General features: G+C 35.0%; 2 protein-coding genes and 1 long non-coding RNA gene across 9 annotated transcripts; all 3 read left to right on the forward strand.

The window, feature by feature from the left end:
- The first annotated feature begins 502 nt into the window (after positions 1 to 502).
- LOC310720163 (uncharacterized protein) lies at positions 503 to 5,476 on the forward strand. Of its 5 annotated transcripts, none has more exons than XM_083530515.1 (6): positions 503 to 562; positions 710 to 786; positions 3,087 to 3,290; positions 3,375 to 3,568; positions 4,031 to 4,076; positions 4,276 to 5,476. In XM_083530515.1, the coding sequence occupies exons 3-6, from the start codon at positions 3,137 to 3,139 to the stop codon at positions 5,301 to 5,303; spliced, it is 1,422 nt and encodes a 473-aa protein (XP_083386641.1). In that variant the 5' UTR covers positions 503 to 562; positions 710 to 786; positions 3,087 to 3,136; the 3' UTR covers positions 5,304 to 5,476. The 5 variants fall into 5 exon arrangements, 3 of the variants coding, with proteins under 3 accessions (XP_083386641.1, XP_083386643.1, XP_083386642.1); XM_083530517.1 differs by having other exon boundaries at positions 508 to 562; positions 680 to 786; XR_014531666.1 differs by lacking the exons at positions 503 to 562; positions 710 to 786 and adding an exon at positions 1,373 to 2,002 and having other exon boundaries at positions 4,031 to 4,082; positions 4,435 to 4,896.
- Positions 5,477 to 5,573: 97 nt separating this feature from the next.
- On the forward strand, positions 5,574 to 7,182 carry LOC310720164. Its single transcript, XR_014531668.1, has 2 exons — positions 5,574 to 5,892; positions 5,980 to 7,182. It is a non-coding gene; the product is annotated as an uncharacterized lncRNA (long non-coding RNA).
- A 1,153-nt stretch (positions 7,183 to 8,335) lies between these two features.
- LOC310720345 (uncharacterized protein) lies at positions 8,336 to 16,292 on the forward strand. Of its 3 annotated transcripts, none has more exons than XM_083530869.1 (13): positions 8,336 to 8,410; positions 9,054 to 9,099; positions 9,766 to 9,802; positions 10,979 to 11,191; positions 11,275 to 11,468; positions 11,820 to 11,886; positions 12,227 to 12,322; positions 13,352 to 13,406; positions 13,866 to 14,069; positions 14,166 to 14,359; positions 14,731 to 14,785; positions 15,001 to 15,192; positions 15,410 to 16,292. In XM_083530869.1, exons 7-13 carry the CDS (start codon positions 12,248 to 12,250, stop codon positions 15,487 to 15,489), a joined length of 855 nt encoding a protein of 284 aa, XP_083386995.1. In that variant the 5' UTR covers positions 8,336 to 8,410; positions 9,054 to 9,099; positions 9,766 to 9,802; positions 10,979 to 11,191; positions 11,275 to 11,468; positions 11,820 to 11,886; positions 12,227 to 12,247; the 3' UTR covers positions 15,490 to 16,292. The 3 variants fall into 3 exon arrangements, with proteins under 3 accessions (XP_083386995.1, XP_083386996.1, XP_083386994.1); XM_083530870.1 differs by having other exon boundaries at positions 13,370 to 13,406; XM_083530868.1 differs by lacking the exon at positions 15,001 to 15,192 and having other exon boundaries at positions 13,370 to 13,406; positions 15,468 to 16,003.
- Positions 16,293 to 17,022: the final 730 nt, after the last annotated feature.

A 17,022-nucleotide genomic window follows, 5' to 3' on the forward strand; every position in this document is an offset into this window, starting at 1 on the left:
AAAGACCTACAGTGGTGCAAAAAAGCCCTGGCCTGAATGCTATTGAGATGCTATTGAGATGCTTTGGCATGACTTTAAAAAGGTGCTTATTGCTCGAAAACCTTCCAATGTGGCTGAATTTTAACAATTCTGCATAGATGAGTGAAGCTAAATTCCTCCACAAAACACTTTTTTTTTACACAGGGATATGTAGTTTTGGATTTTGTTTTCCCTCAATAATAGAAACCTTCATTTATAAACTGCACGTTGTGTTCACTTGTGTTATCGTTTACTAATATATACATTAGTTTGATGATCTAAAACTTTAGTGTGACAAACATGCAAAAAAAATAAAAGAAATCACACTTTTTCACACCACTGTATATGTCCTTGAAAATGAAATGTAGAGAAGCCAAGAGCAGAGCAAAAACAGGAAGAGGGCGGGGCATGGTTTTGCGAGGGGGAGGGGCTCTCTGCTGGGAGTTGGGGGGTGGGGGGGCATTTAAGGTATATGAATGTGAAAGTGAAAGAATCTGAGGTTGAAACATCTACATCCGCAAACGGTTTATGAGAAGCAGCGAAGGTAGGAAGAAAGGAGACAAACCGTACACTAAAATATTTTAGCGCATGACCATATTTTCTAATAGATATTATTTATATATAGAGTGTATTTCTATTTTTTGTGTATCTGTATAATGAGATTGTGGATATTTCTTTTCTTTCTCTGTAGGATTTCTATTATTCTAAACCTGTAGCAATATTAAGATGACCAATTTTTTTGGCAGTAAGTTAAATAATACAGAATATGTAATATTATAATTATTTTAGGTTGGATTATGTAAACATGTATTTGTGCTAGATGTTAGTAGCTTAGGCTTAAGCCTTTGTCCAGCATATATATTTCCTTGACCTGTCTAGAATTGTTATGAAACAGCTACCAAACCCTTTCATACTTATTTATTTAATCTGAACTGTCTCTTTCTTTAAGCAAGTCTAAAAAATTTCTGTCTCAAACGAGGAATGTCTGGGTGGGAAATAGCAACAAATTGCAACATCACTGGACCACATAGTCAAGTATAGATAACTAGGCTAAAATTGTGTGTGCTGACCCCTTTAAAGCCTAAAAAAAACACACAAAAAACTAGGAAATATAAATAGGACATGTCACACTGGACCATTTGGTCAGTGTGATTAGTCACTTCTGGAGGTTTAATCGCATAAGTCTGAAATGAAACACTTATAGCTCATGATTGAGAGATATGTAAAAGTGTAGAGATTGCACTTGATTTCTGATTTTGGTTTTATATTGCTCTAAAATGTTTGAATCTGTTGTTTTTCACAGGATTTCGTTCGGTAAGTATATAAATCTATGTTGTCTTAAATGACTTGCTTATTACATCACACACACACACACACACACACACACACACACACACACACACACACACACACATCTCACACTGATCTCATAATTATGACTTATCCAAAATCTGCCAGTCAGAATCATCATAATTAATAAGTAGCCCACAATATACAATAGAGATTGCACAGTGTAGACCTCTGCTGGTAGAGAGAGGAAGTGTCAGTTTATGCACAGAATAATATCATTTTTACCTTAATTTCACTCTTTCGACAAAAACTGCTCCAACCCCCTATTTCTCATCATGTAAATCATGCTACTGTTACACTGAGGGCTTATTTCAGTTTATACAGCTTCATGTTCATTCACAAACCCACATCGGGCTGATGGAAGGCATAAGCAGATTATTTTCATTTTCTTTAATCACACAATTATAGTCGATGACCTTTATTCTAAAATCTGACATGATGTACACATGATGCCACATCTTTTAATATAGAATTGGAAAGAAAAAAGATTTCATTGGGATTTTTTAAGACAATGTGGTTGTAATGTAAATTGTAAAACTCCCACAGTGTAACACAGACTTAACAATAACTTTGTATGAAAACCTTACATAGTATTATTTATTTCCACAGTGGTCCTCAATAACTGAAGAGCCATGTGAGTATAGGACAATTACAAATATTGAATAACAGCAAACAAAATGCATCCTTTAAATATCCCATAGAGGATCCTTTCTCTCTTTTCTGTTTGGACAAAGAAGGTTGTGTAGACCATGTGCATGATCACTGCTGACAAAATATGTTGGACAAAATTTCTGAAATGATTACCCTTCATCTTCTTCATCTTCTTCTTCAATCGGCTGCTCCCATTAGGGGTCGCCACAGTGGATCATCCGTCTCCATACCCCCCTGTCCTCTACATCCGCCTTTTTCACACCAACTACCTGCATGTCTTCCCTCACCACATCCATAAACCTCCTCCTTGGTCTTCCTCTTTTCCTCCTTCCTGGTGGCTCCATCCTCAGCATTCTCCTACTGATATACCCCATGTCCCTCCTCTGCACATGTCCAAACCATCTCAATCTCGCCTCCCTCACCTTATGTCCAAAACGTCCTACATGCGCTGTCCCTCTAATAAACCCATTTCTAATCCTGTCCATCGTCGTCACTCCCAAAACCTCAACATCTTCAGCTCTGCTACCTCCAGCTCCACCTCCTGTCTTTTACTCAATACCACTGTCTCTAAACCATACAACATCTCAGGTCTCACCACAGTCCTATAAACTTTCCCTTTTACTCTCACAGATACTCTTCTATCACAAATCACTCCTGCTATCACTCTTCTCTCAGCCTTGCTTCCACTACTCTTTCCCATAACTTCATGGTGTGACTGATCGACTTTATCCCCTGTAGTTACTGCAGGTCTGCACATCTCCTCTTAAAGGTCGTTACCAGCACTATAACAAAAATTATAAAATTTATTATTATTATTAATAATAACAATACCTGTGGTGGTCGTTGGTAACTCGGGCCTCGACTGATCCGGTATGCCGATTCATCACTCTTCCTTCATTAGACTAATTTTGATAGACCACTCAGACCAGGAACAGCCCACAATTCTCACAGATGCCTATTTTTTCAGCTTTTAACGCATCAACTCTGAGGACAAAAATATTCACTTGCTGCCTTATAGTTTTATATATTTAGAAATAATTGATTTGTTATTGTTTTTTTGTTAACAGGCAGAAAGTTTTTGGTCTGTATATCTGGAAAAACACTGGATGCCAACAACATGTTCATAGAACAACTTAAAAATGAAATAAAAATAAATCTACAGGAGGTTTCTAAAGTGGATGAGTGTGATTTCATTCTGGTTTTCTGCCCTGTTGTACGACGAGCTGAAACTGACATTGAAGCAGCAATGAAAAAGCTTCATAGTATTTCAGGTATTCAAAAAATATATATTTTCTAAATAATTTATTGTTTATTTGCTGAGTTACTGTTACATTTAATTAATTCTTTTTTTTCAGACACAAAACCTGCTGTTCTGGTGGTGCTTCATCACACATTTGATGTACATAGCATTGTACCAGAAACCTGGAGATCTGTAACCAGAAAAAACCTGATCACAATCGACTGTCTGTTTAATGAAGATCTTGGATTCCATAAGTGTGATAAAAATAATAAATCACTGTCCAAAATTACAACATTTATTAATTCTTTGGTACTTATTTTTTCTTTCCTTTTTTTTAACTAATATTATGTTTTCTTATTATGCTCATGTTTTTGGTCTTAGGTCTTAAGTCATATATCTATTAGGTGTGATATATATATATATATATATATATATTTTTGTATATTGTATATATACTGTATATATATATATATATATATATATATATATATATATATATATATATATATATATATATATATATATATATATATATACATATATTACATAGATCATCGCATAATGTTACAATTATAATAATCATGTATTGTCTCCATACACACATAAAACCATTTGTCAGTACAGATGGTTGTAAAATGTGGATAATTCACTTGACCTGATGCTTTTTGCAACAGCTTAAGGTCTTCCATTAAGTAAGCTGAGTAATATCTACAGTAACTCATGTGAGTCATCATTTCTCCCATCTAATAAAGTGTTCTACTGTTATAACAGGAGAAACCACAATGGAATGTCAGGAAGCAAGAACAAGGTGGACCAGGTAAGTGTGACAGATGTTTTTCAGTATAGTAAGTTGACTGAGTTAATAATTCAAGATGATTAAGCATTATTCCTACACACACGCGCATGCACGCACACGCACACACACACACACACACACACACACACACACACACACGTGCGCGCGCGTGTGTGTGTGTGTGTGAGTCTAATTGTTACATATATTTTCTCACATATAGAACCGGAAAAAACAAATACAAAAGAAAAGAACATTAATAAAGAACAGGAAAGTGAAAATGCTCAACATCCACTACTGAAAACAAAGTGTGCAAAAAATCTATATACCTTTTTGGAGAACATGGAGAAACGACTTGAAAGAAGGAACACATTAATTAAAGACTTGCTGGAAGACGTCGTTACAGAAGAGGAACCGCTGAGTGATTTAAAAGAATATTGTAAGATAATTGAGAAGACTCTTGCTCAGAAAGATGCAGAGATAATGGAACTGAATGAAAAACTTAAAAAAACAACTCAAGAGAAAGAAAGGCTGGAGAGAAATGTGGAAGAAATGGAAATCAATATACAGGAAAATCTGAAGAAATTTCAAAACTATGTAGAGAATAATGAGCAGACTCTTGCTCAGAAAGATGCAGAGTTAAAGAAAACAAATGATAAACTTCACAAATCCACTGAAGTGCTTAATGAGAAAATCACAGAACTGGAGAAGAAGCACAAACTTCTGAATGAGACAGAAACACAGCTGAACAACACAAATAAAAAACTGGAAACCAGTGAAAAAAAACAACAGCCTGTAGAGAAAGACAGACTTCTAAATGAAAAAGAGACAGAGCTAATGGAAAGAGATAAACAGATTCAGGAGAAAGACAGACTTCTGACAGAAAATAAACAACACCTTCAGATGACAGTAAAGACACTGGAAGAGAAAGACACACAACTCAGAGAGTTAAAAGAAGAATTAGAGGAAAAAGAGGAAATGAATCAGACACAGCTTAAAGAGAAAGAGAGACAGCTGGAAAACATGGCAGAAGAACTTCAAGAGAAAGAACGATTTGTGGCTGAAGATACACAAGCACAGCGGATGAAGGATGACAGCCTGGAAAAAAGGGCCACACAATTCAAACAGGTAAAAGATCAATTAGGGCAAAAAAGAGAATTAGATACTGCTGAAACTGAAAAAGATAATATAAATGGTGTACTGTTATCAGCACAGGTGTTTGGTGGCCTACCACTGAATGATATATTATAGATGTTGTAGCTCAGTAGTCAAGAATGTTGTATTGGAGTTCCAATCCCATCATCACTAAGCTGCCATGTCTGGGCCCTTGTGCATGGCCCTTAACTCATCAGTTGTATGAATGAGATCATTTATCACCATCTTACAAATGCTGTAAAATACATAAATGACAGCAGGATAGACAAGAAAACTACAGAAAACATGATAGAAGTATATACACCTGACCCAATGGTCTGTGCAGCAGATCTTACACTTATTAAGTTATACAATTTTAAAATCTTACTTTTCCTGTCTGAAAGAAAACTTCTCTATCTCCTCTACAAATTGTGGCCCATTGCTGAATAAACATCATAAAATATTATATTTATACAAATAAAAGATTATAAGCCTGAACAAATGGTTGCTGCAGCATTTCAGTAAGTTAGAAATTCCAAAAATCTTAATTTTTACAGCTATAAAACAAAAGATGTTCTGCCCTGTGTGTGTATATTTTTGTTTTGTTCTGACCTTTACAGACCTGTACATTAATATCTTCTACTGTATTTACAGGGGAATGAAGACGACAAAGAAAAAGAAGATGATGAAAAAGATACAAATGAAGGTAAATGTGAGCGATTAATTCAATATCAATTTATCTGTCTGTCTGTGTGTCAATATCTGTTTATCTGATACATTTGTTAAATCACAGACGATGCTCTGCACAAATATACAAAACTAAAGGAGACGACTACAGATCAGGAGAGACAAGAAGCTCTACACGACAGAGATCAACAAAAGGAATTAAATAAAACGCAGGAGGAACCAACAGAAATGGAGAAATCAGAGAACAAACATGTGAACAAGGAAATGGGCAAAGAAAATAACGAGCATCACAATGTTTAACACACACAGCAGAAAGAGAACAAAGCAGATCTAAATCAAGAGAAGAATAAGAATAGAATAGAAACTAATGAAAACATGAAGCATGGTACTGAAAACCCACTGCAGCGTGTAGATGTAGAGACTCCAACTAAGACGCAGCAAGTGAAAAGTGACACAGAACTTGGTGAGGGAGATAAAGTTCAGCAAGACAATGCACAGAAACTAATGATGAAGAACGACACAACTAAAGAGCAGGACACACAGGCCAAACAGGGAGCAAACTAGAAAGGAAACACCAGAGAAGAAGAAAAAGAGGAAACCAAAGAATGAATTGAACAAAGTCAATGTGGCATCGCTGAAACAGGGGCAAGAAGAGAAGGAGCTAGAAAAGTCATTGACAAAAGAACAGAAGCTGCCAGTGAACGCAGTTAAGCAGCCCGGGGTAGAAGAGATACACAAAAGACTCATAAAAAAAGACAGAAGTACCTCAAAAAGAGAGAATGAAACAACTGGATCATAGTTAGGTTTTTTTTTCAGCATCTTATATATACTGCAGAGTGGTTACATATTCCTCTGCATGATGACGTGATTAGTGTTGTGCCTCTACTGCATATATCTGTATCTTTAACTGTAACCTTAAATCTGAATCTGAAAATTTGAAGATCTGGTGAAACTACTGTCTCTATCTGTATCTGTTTACCAACAGCTCTCAACACTGGAATATAGTAAACTACTAAAGAAGGATATTTTATTTATATTAGATCACTGCTGTGATTAGAAACAAGAGATGAAGTATTTAGATGTGTGAAATTCCCTCTAGGATGAATAAAGCGGTCTTTTTTTTTATCTTAGATGGCCCTTGGGATAAAGCTGAATTATTGGCAGATGGTTTTTCCTTATACATTTAAACTATTTGTTAATCACTGCATGATGTTCCTGTTGCCTCAATTCATTATATAAATAAAGCAAAACTTGTGTTGTGATTGTGATTGATTTTAAGATAATAAATCCATACACCTGTATACTTTAATTGCTCCAACACACTCACTGAGAGTTACTGACACACACACTGTGTTCACTTTAGAGACAGGAAACATCTGCAATTTCATTACTGGTGTGTATAATTCAGTCCACATTTCCGCATGCGTATCTGTGATCAGGTAAAAGCTAAAACTAGATGTACAGCATGATTATACTCGAGGAAGCAGTTTCCTCCTTCCACCAGGAAATAAAAGATGTGAAGCCTTCACACTAATCTGAAAACACCAGAATATTTGTCACGTTAAATGTAGTATTAATTATAATAAAAAAAAAGCTATGGTGACTCGAGAAAAGCTCTGTATGTTCAAGTGTATAAAAACACTGTACTTTTCAGATGATCTGTTTTCTTATACTTTCTGTTTACAGTGCACTTTGTTGAACATTCATTCAATGGAAGTCAGTGGATGTTCATCCTTGTATATGGTTTTTAAACAGACAAGATAATCTACATTTCTCTACAGTTACACATTGAAATAAAACATCTGGAACATTGTTTTCTACAGAAACTTTCAGAGCTTTCAGACACTCAATGTGCATGAAAAGGTTTATGAGAAAACTGTGAGAAGCAGCTCAGAATCGAGGATTCAGAATTTAAGGAGGGTGACAGTAATTGATGACATCTATGTAAACATGGACTTTTTAACCTTTATGTAACGGAGTCGTGATGCTCGCACTTTGTAACATTCAGTAGGTTTTTTACACAATTGGAACATTGTCAGGACAGAGGAATTTCTGGGGATAAATTCCTAAGGCTACAATAAATAAAAGTCTCAACCTGCTGAGTCATCATGCAGTTTATAACACTGACAAACTACACAGCAGCATACCACTGTTTAAACCAAGATCGTCCACAAGGGGGCAGAATATGAAAATGTATGTGGAAGAACATCTGCCGTAGTACTACACTGAAACAGCTCTAGCTGCTCTAACTAACTAAACAAACACATAAATAAGAGCTGCTGTGTGTGTACATGCTCTCAGTGTCACTTTTTATATTTATTCTGGTGACTGAAACTGATGTTGAGTTTATTTTATTAAACAGTGATGAACTGGAGCTTATGAGACATGGTGTATAATTCAGTCCACATTTCCGCATCCTCAATGCAGATCACCATCAGTGCTGAGAGGCGGGGCTTTACAATGAAAGCGAAAGTAAAAGGAGGTTGAATTCTGCCATTTTCTTTAATGCGGCAATTTTTCTGAGAAGCAGCAGGAAGGTAGGAAGAAGCAAAACAAAGCTTTGTGCAATAATACACTTAAATATACCATGAAATCATGTTTTATTAGATACGTGACATAGAATTGTTAGATATCTGCATTTTATTACAACTGCATAGTTACATAATACAGTGACACTGAACATTCTCATTCTCTCTCTCTTTCTCTTTCTCTCTCTCTTCTCTCTCTCTCTCTATTCTCTCTCTCTCTCTCTATTCTCTTTCTCTCTCTCTCTCTCTCTCTCTCTCTCTCTCTCTCTCTCTATTCTCTTTCTCTCTCTCTCTATTCTCTCTCTCTCTCTCTCTTTCTCTCTCTCTCTCTCTCTCTCTCTCTCTCTCTCTATTCTCTCTCTCTCTCTCTCTCTCTCTCACACACACACACACACACACTCTCTCTCTCTCTCTCTCTCTCTCTCTCTCTCTCTCTCTCTCTCTCTCTATTCTCTCTCTCTCTCTCTCTCTCTCTCTCTATTCTCTCTCTCTCTCTCTCTCTCTCTCTCTCACACACACACACACACTCTCTCTCTCTCTCTCTCTCTCTCTCTCTCTCTCTCTCTCTCTCTCTCTCTCTCTCTTTCTCTCTCTCTCTCTCTCTCTCTCTCTCTCTCTCTCTCTCTCTCTCTCTCTCTCTCTCTCACTTTAGTCTGGACCTGCAAGGAATATATAAAGATGGATTTTTTCAAAGGTAAGTCTTTCAGAATTCAGCTTTTTAATTCCTTTATATTTTGATTTGATTATTACATTTATTAGTTTTTTCTTAAGTATGGAAATTATAAACATTGTAGTTAAATAAACTGTGTAAGTCAGTCACTTGTATCAGATAAAGTGTTTATAGTCTGCATTATTAATATACTGGATTACAGCAGTACAAACAGCCTTTTAAAATCCATAGTTTAAATTTACAGTAAAGAGGAAAATCCAGCTACTGACTTCAACTATACTGTACTGTATGTCTTCTTAAACTGAAGCAGAATAACACAGACAGGACTGTGTAATAAATAAAAACGTCTCAGGATTGTTTGGGAGAAACAGTTACACGGGCAGATGTTGTGTGTATCAGTATCGATTTAGTTTTGTCAGTAAATGAGCGCCAGTTTGTGTGTAGAATGAAAAATGCGACAGAATCATAAACAAACACTTTACCATTTAATTTCTTTGTTTTTGTACAGATAGACTTGGGGTAAGTAAATGGCTATATGTTGTTCTCTGACTTAATGTCCAACTTTGTTTACTTAAATGTTAGCATTCAGTCATTTACAATCAGTATTTTGAAAAACAACAACAACAACAACAACAACAACACAGCATTCAACCATTTACATAACCTGTTTGCTTTCTATAATTCCCTTCCATAGATTTCCTCACCACGGATTTCAGGCAATACAAAGCAAAGTGAGTATGGAGAATTGAGACAAATGAATGGAAACAGTCTGAAACGGTGGCAAACGCTGAGTAAATATAGTGATGTTGAATGAATAAATACTTGATTTTGTAAATTAAATATATTCGGCTATTGATTAGCCATTTACAGACTGAAACTGAGAGGTTTATTTACACAGTCCTGGTCAGATTGTACATGATGCTACATGCTATTTCTAAAAATGTTTTACTTCAGAGTACATTCAAGTTACTTTAATTACGGTTTGAAATTAAAAGTTTTAGAGGGAAAATCGATTTCAAAGTAAGTAAATATTCTAAGTTGTAACTTTAACTTGATATCTATAAACTACAGGTCTGAGGCTATTATAAATGTATACAGAGCCTGGCAAAAAAACATGGAAACATCTAGTCTTTTATTGTTTTTGAGAGACACATACATACATTTTCCTTGTCAACATCTTTGGGGAGTTTAACAAGAGGCCTGGCATTCAGATGAATGTTTGCAGAAACATGGTATTTATACTAAGGGAGGGGGTGCGGTTGCAGGGAGAAGAGGTGGAGAAGGTGGAGGAGTTCAGGTACCTGGGTTCAACAGTGCAAAGTAATGGAGAGTGTGTTAGAGAAGTAAAGAAAAGAGTGCAGGCAGGGTGGAGTGGGTGGAGAAGAGTGATAGCAGGAGTGATTTGTGATAGAAGAGTATCTGTGAGAGTGAAAGGGAAAGTTTATAGGACTGTGGTGAGACCTGAGATGTTGTATGGATTAGAGACAGTGGCATTGAGTAAAAGACAGGAGGTGGAGCTGGAGGTAGCAGAGCTGAAGATGTTAAAGATTTTGTTGGGAGTGACGACGATGGACAGAATTAGAAACGAGTTTATTAGAGGGACAGCAGATGTAGGACGTTTTGGTGACAAGGTGAGGGAGGTGTGATTGAGATGGTTTGGACATGTGCAGAGGAGGGACATGGGGTATATCAGTAGGAGAATGCTGAGGATGGAGCCACCAGGAAGGAGGAAAAGAGGAAGACCAAGGAGGAGGTTTATGGATGTGGTGAGGGAAGACATGCAGGTAGTTGGGTTAAAAGAGGCAGATGTATCCGCTGTGGCAACCTCTAATGGGAGAAGCCGAAAGAAGAAGTTTGAATAAAAGCTATTATTATTTTCTATCAATTTTATTTTATTTTTTTTACAGAAACTGAAACATTGAAGTGTTTCACTATACGAACTGGAAAAACACTCAATTCTGATGCTGCCTTGATCGAACTTCTTAAAAAGAAAATACCTGCAGATCTGCAGGAGGTGGAAACTGTAAAGGAGTTTGATATCATCCTGGTGTTCTGCCCTGTTATTAGAGGACTTGAAATTGACTTTAATGCAGCACTGAAGAATCTTAATCAATAGCCAGGTATTTGAAAAAAACAAAAAACAAGATAATATATATACTGAGTCAAGCATGTGGTGAGTAAATGCTTCATATGGTTTCTGCAGACACCAAACGTGCTGTTCTGGTGATGCTCCATCACACCTTTGATCCAGAGTTTCCTGTAACAGGCAGCGTCAGACTTGGGAACAGAGCGAATACGATTGTGGTTCACTATCTGTTTTATGAAGATAAAGGATTGTTGAAATGTGGAAGGAATAATGAATCATTAGACAAAATTATAAATCACATTAAACCTCAGGTATGTGTTTGTTTTGTTTTTTTCAAGCGTTGTCACTTAAACAAACCTGTATCCTTTTAATTAGAGATTTGGAACATATATCTCAGTTTAGATCGAGATTCCTGTTATTTCCTGTTTACTCGTCTACTTGCTCGAATAAGGAATTTCTGAATGATCCCAAACTGACTTTAATGTATATATGGTTTGAATTAATTTTGTTTTTAGTTTCTCAGTGATCAGTTTAAAGGGAAACAGTTTTACAGTGAAATGTTCACAGCAAATTAAACTGAAACACAAGTTTTACATTTATTTATTAAACATTTTAATTGAATTTAATCAACTGCTTTCTATTCTGTTGTTTCTATTTCACAGATTGTTCGGAAAAACAAGTCCTCAGAGGGAACAGATACTGATCAATCGTCTAGTGTGTTGCAACGCAGTGAGTAGTCTGCTCACCTCCACTACATTTACCTGTGTGATGATGATGATGAACAGTTTATTAATAGCATCTGTCAGTTTATATTATGAATTTACTTTATTCTTGTTCATAAAGTTATGATTGTTACTGTTAGCTGTGAACAAATGCATAATAAAATAGTACACATTTAATTCTTTATATATAATAAGTTTTTATTAGTCTATAACCTCACTACACACATCTCTAACCTCATGAGCTCTGTGTGATTTCCTTACAGAGTAAATGTCAGGCTTTGATCAAGTTGTTGTACTACATGGTAAAGTGAAACAGATTTGACAAAATGTACTTGTTCTGTAATCAGATACAGCATCTGCCAGTCATAATGTCCACAGTGCTTCTTCATCATCACGTCAACATCCAATCTCTGACACTCAAGGGCAGAATGCTGATGATCAAAGTACCTCAACCGTTTTTTTCATGTAGTAAATGTACAGTTTTATACTGTTTATATTCTAGATTATAAACATCTTAATTGTGGCTCCAGGTTCAAAATAAATGTATTTAAAAAAAAAAAAAATTTTTATTATTTTTGTTTTTAGTAATAAAAAATAGTTAGTAGAATAGTAACATTTGCCTAAGATTCAATAGAAAACAGAAAACTATCAGCATTAGCCACTTGTGGGGATTGTTTTTTTTTAAATAGTGGCTAATGCTGATACAAGTGGCTAATGCTGATTGTTTTCTGCTTTTAATTGAATCTTGGGCAAATAAATGTTTATAAATGTACTAGAATAATAATAGTATACTTTAATATGTTAGTTAAAGCTTGTGTATTCACTGTAGTTATATAGTTAAATAGTTAAATATGATATTTAATTGATATCTAACACAAATTTGTTTATTTTCTGTTCTTTTTCATACAGTTTATTACAAAGGGGTAAGTCAGTAACATGAGAAAGTGCTGTAACACGGTTTCACTGCAGCAGGTTTACTTAGATTAACTGTAATGTACTTTACAGAGCCAACACAGAACACAAAACATGAATAAACACAAATGTAGACTCGATCTCTGGGACTCTGCCATTTTCTGGTGGACCAATCAGTAGACCCAAGCAGAAATTGACTCTAATGATTGGTTCATCAGGATTGCAGGTCATATCCTCAACAACTTAAGCTGTTTGTTGGAAATAATATACTAGTTGAAGGCATTAGCTAATATGGATAACAGGCAAATTATGTTTTGTCATGAATACGTTTTCGATCAAAACATATTCACAATTGGCTCAAACTATCACCAGTAATTTAAAAAAGGAAAAGTATCATTGATTTTATAAAGGAAAGCTTATGATGGAAAATAATGTCCAGTTCAGATCAGAATTATCAAATGATGCATTATTAGATGTTTTGTCATGTGGATTGTGCTAAATATTGATCAAATTATTTATTGTTAATTGAAAATACAGTGTCATTAAGCATTACACTTTAGTTTTACACCATTTTACAGAAAGACCAGAAAAAAAAGCAAAAGAAATCACAAGCTGGTGAGTAATAAGGGGCTAAAAAAGAAGACAATTCTTTATTTTCTATGTTCCTTTATTATGATGTTATTTAATTATGCTATTGTTATTAATTATTGTGCTTTATCTGACTTGACCAGTGAAAATCCATTTGTTACACATATCTTAGTGTACTGTAATGTATTATGCATGTAGTCTTAGTATAGTCAATACAGTGAAGATTCTTATCTGTGACCAAAGTAGCGCTGCACAGTACATAACAACTCTAATGCCCTTAGTATTTGAATGGGCACATGCATGTAAATAAATCAGGTATTTTCCATACTTTTGGCTGTACTTTTTTCGCATCTTGTTCTTAATCTCAGAAAGGAAAGTAAACAGGTTTTCAGACTAACCACTAAATTTACTCAACGTAATTCAAATGAAATGTTTGATGAGAAATAACTAATCAAAGTTTTGCTGTATGTATTATTTTATTCACAGAAAAAACAGTGAAGTATTTCATTTTCGAAGCTGGAAAAACACTCAATGCTCAAGAGATGTTCATGTCCAAGCTTAAACATCGAATTCCACTGCAAGAGGTGCATACAGCACACGAGTGTGATATGATCCTGGCTTTCTGCCCCATTGTGTCACGAGCTGGAACCGACATTGAAGCAGCACAAAAGAAAATTAACGATAAATCCGGTACTCCAAATAATAATGATTAATAATATGTGATTGTGTACACTGAATAATGTCATGCGTATTGTTCTAAGAAAACGTTTTATTTGTTTTCCAAAGACGACAAACCTGCATTTCTCATCGTGCTCCATTACACGTTTAATCCAGAGAGTGCTGTACCAGAAAGCAGCAGGAATGTAACCAGAAAGAACACAATTACAGTCGACTGTCTGTTTTATGAAAATGATGGATTTCTTCAGTGTCATAAAAATGATTCATCATTTTCCAAAATAATACAAGCCATACAATCTCAGGTACTCGTTTAACCATTTAATTTTTTGAGGGTTTACAGTGAAAAAAACGGCATGATTTAAATTATCTATGTAATGGACATCTGTTTTGATTTAGTTTTCTTTTAAATGTAAGTATAATATGCATATTAATATTAATAGAGATTATAATACCTGTCTATTAGACTAATCAAGTCTTCTTATCAAGGTTTGAGTGTAGATTCACTGTAATTTGAAAGACATTAAGTTTCATAAATCACATTAATGGTCATTATGCAATATTGGAGCTTAATTTTACAGTTTTAATCTGATTTACACACACACACACACACACACACACACACACACACACACACACACACATCTGCAGTGAATTAAAGTGTTTCCTTCCACAGTTTAACGTAAAACTGATGACAGAGGAAATTGATGGACCTGCTCATGTAGAGTCTCGTAAGTAGCATATATATATATATATATATATATAATATAATATTGCAAAGAATTATTAAAATAAGCAGATTATGCCTAATAAAGATACAGAATAGGGCAATACTCAAATACATTTTAAAATAATGTGCCAAAAAATTTAATTTTAAGTATAAGATTTATTAAGTGACGCAGTATCCATTATATCCAGTATTTGCAATGCATCTTTTTTGTTTCAGATACAGCAAAGAAAATACACAAGTTTTTTGCTTATCAACAGCAAAACATAACTCAAGAAACGTTCATCAATAAGCTTATACAATCAGGAGACCTGCAGGAGGTGGAAACAGAGAATGAGTGTGACATCATTGTAACTTTTATGTCCCGAGAAGGAACTGATATTAAAATAGCAAAGACAGACCTGGTTTCAGGTATTTAGCAATATTCTCTAGCATCTGTGCCACTTTTGAATGTCCTGAGTAGCGACTTGTTCTATATGAGTTATTGTCTCATTGCCAAGTACAAACACCTAACATCTTGTTCTAGTGAAGTGCAGTGATCGCAGAAGTGCAGTATTTCTCTGTCTGACTCAGATTATCAGTCCATGTCTGTGTGTATAAGTGTTTGTCTCTCTGCCACCATTTACAGAGACACAATTTCTGTGGGTGGATTTTGCTGCTTTAAATGAACCTTTTTTGTCTCCCAGATGGTTCATCACAGGGCCCTGACAAACAGGAAAATGTGGAAAACAATGCAGAAGCTCACAAAAATGATCAGACGTTAATGGAAATAAAAAATCATGAAGAGAAGAAACAACTTGAGAAGATGAGGGCTGAGCTCGAGAACCAAAAAGCTGAGTTAGCAGAAAAAAGCAAACAGCTAGAAGAGAAAGAGCGTAAGCTACTGGATTGGCACAAACAGATTGAAGAGTACAAAGGTCAGAGAGATGAAAGTCTGGGAAAGCTCAAAGCTGAGTTGGATAATACACAAAGCAATTAAAAGAGGAAAAAAAGGAACTGGACTCTATGAGCAAAATGCTGGGGAAGAAAACAGAAGGGGTTGAAATAGGTACAAATAAACTGGATTTAATCTAGAGGAAGATTAAAGAAACAAACTAAATACAACAGTCTTTTAAATGTTTTATTAGAGCAGATTAAAGCTCAAATCTTATAATAATATACAGGAAATGCGATATAGCTTCAGAACTGTACTTAGATTAAAAAGAAATAAAAGTATAAACTGTAGAAATGTTGCTGTTTGTTGGCTTGATGGCTAGAGCACATTCCTGATCTAAATAGAGAAAAGTGAAGGTGTGTGTGCGACTCAGAAGTGTGAAACTTGTGTGACAACTGACAGTTTATTTAGGTTCTGATATAAATATAATATAATATATACTCAAGCAGGAGAAATAAAGGCAATTTCATTGTAACTTGGATGTAAAGTCAATTGTCACTATAGCAAAAAAATGCTGTATCTGTGTGTGTGTTTGTGTGATAAATAATGATTAAACACTACTGTTACTGCAAAACTGTACTTTGCAGATGATTTGTGTTCTTATACTTTCTGTATTTTTAAACTGAACATTCATTTAGTAGAAGTCAGTGGATGTTCATCCTTGTATATGGTTTTTAAACAAACATGAGAATCTACATTTCTCTACAGTTACATATTGAAATAAAACATGTGGAACATTGTTTTCTACTTTCACACTAATCCACTCATCTTGCAATTTTTTGAAACACAGTTTGTCCTGTTTAACATACAAAAAGTATTAACTGGTTCTCCTGTAGTCAGAGATTGTAGTCACTGATGTGGCTCATGATCCCCAATCGGCAACTGTAAAAACGTAATACTCTACATATTGTATTTAGTCTACATCAAAACCTGGAATAATACTGACAATCTAATCTAAAGAAATTGCCGTACATGACCACCAATTGCTGAAACTCGTTCGACGTTTAAAGACACAGAGTAGATTTCACACAACAATTCCCACATTTCCATTATGTTACTGAAGTGAACATGTTAAATATATTAGTTTGTACAGGAACTGAAATCTTCAGTTAAAAATTAAGAACATTATCAATGACATACTTACATTTACATTTGCAGCATTTAGCAGACGCCCTCATCCAGAGCGACGTACAAAAGTGCATTGAGTCTCTAGTAATGAATAAATCTACACTGGTACATCAGATTACAAACTTAATATAAATATAACTCTTGAATTCTACTTTCACTCTTTACTCTGGTGTCTGGAG

This window comes from Silurus aristotelis (assembly GCF_946808225.1).
Source record: "Silurus aristotelis genome assembly, chromosome: 26".
NCBI lineage: Eukaryota > Metazoa > Chordata > Actinopteri > Siluriformes > Siluridae > Silurus > Silurus aristotelis.

Excerpts from the sequence above, each read along its gene's own strand:
- LOC310720345 (XM_083530868.1), top strand. The coding sequence starts at position 12,248 with ATGTCCACAGTGCTTCTTCATCATCACGTCAACATCCAATCTCTGACA. Across the intron at positions 13,407-13,865 it reads GCAAAAGAAATCACAAGCTG|AAAAAACAGTGAAGTATTTC; the intron begins GTGAGTAATAAG and ends TTTTATTCACAG. Across the intron at positions 14,070-14,165 it reads GAAAATTAACGATAAATCCG|ACGACAAACCTGCATTTCTC; the intron begins GTACTCCAAATA and ends TGTTTTCCAAAG.
- LOC310720163 (XM_083530515.1), top strand. The coding sequence starts at position 3,137 with ATGTTCATAGAACAACTTAAAAATGAAATAAAAATAAATCTACAGGAG. Across the intron at positions 3,291-3,374 it reads AAAGCTTCATAGTATTTCAG|ACACAAAACCTGCTGTTCTG; the intron begins GTATTCAAAAAA and ends CTTTTTTTTCAG. Across the intron at positions 3,569-4,030 it reads CAACATTTATTAATTCTTTG|GAGAAACCACAATGGAATGT; the intron begins GTACTTATTTTT and ends CTGTTATAACAG.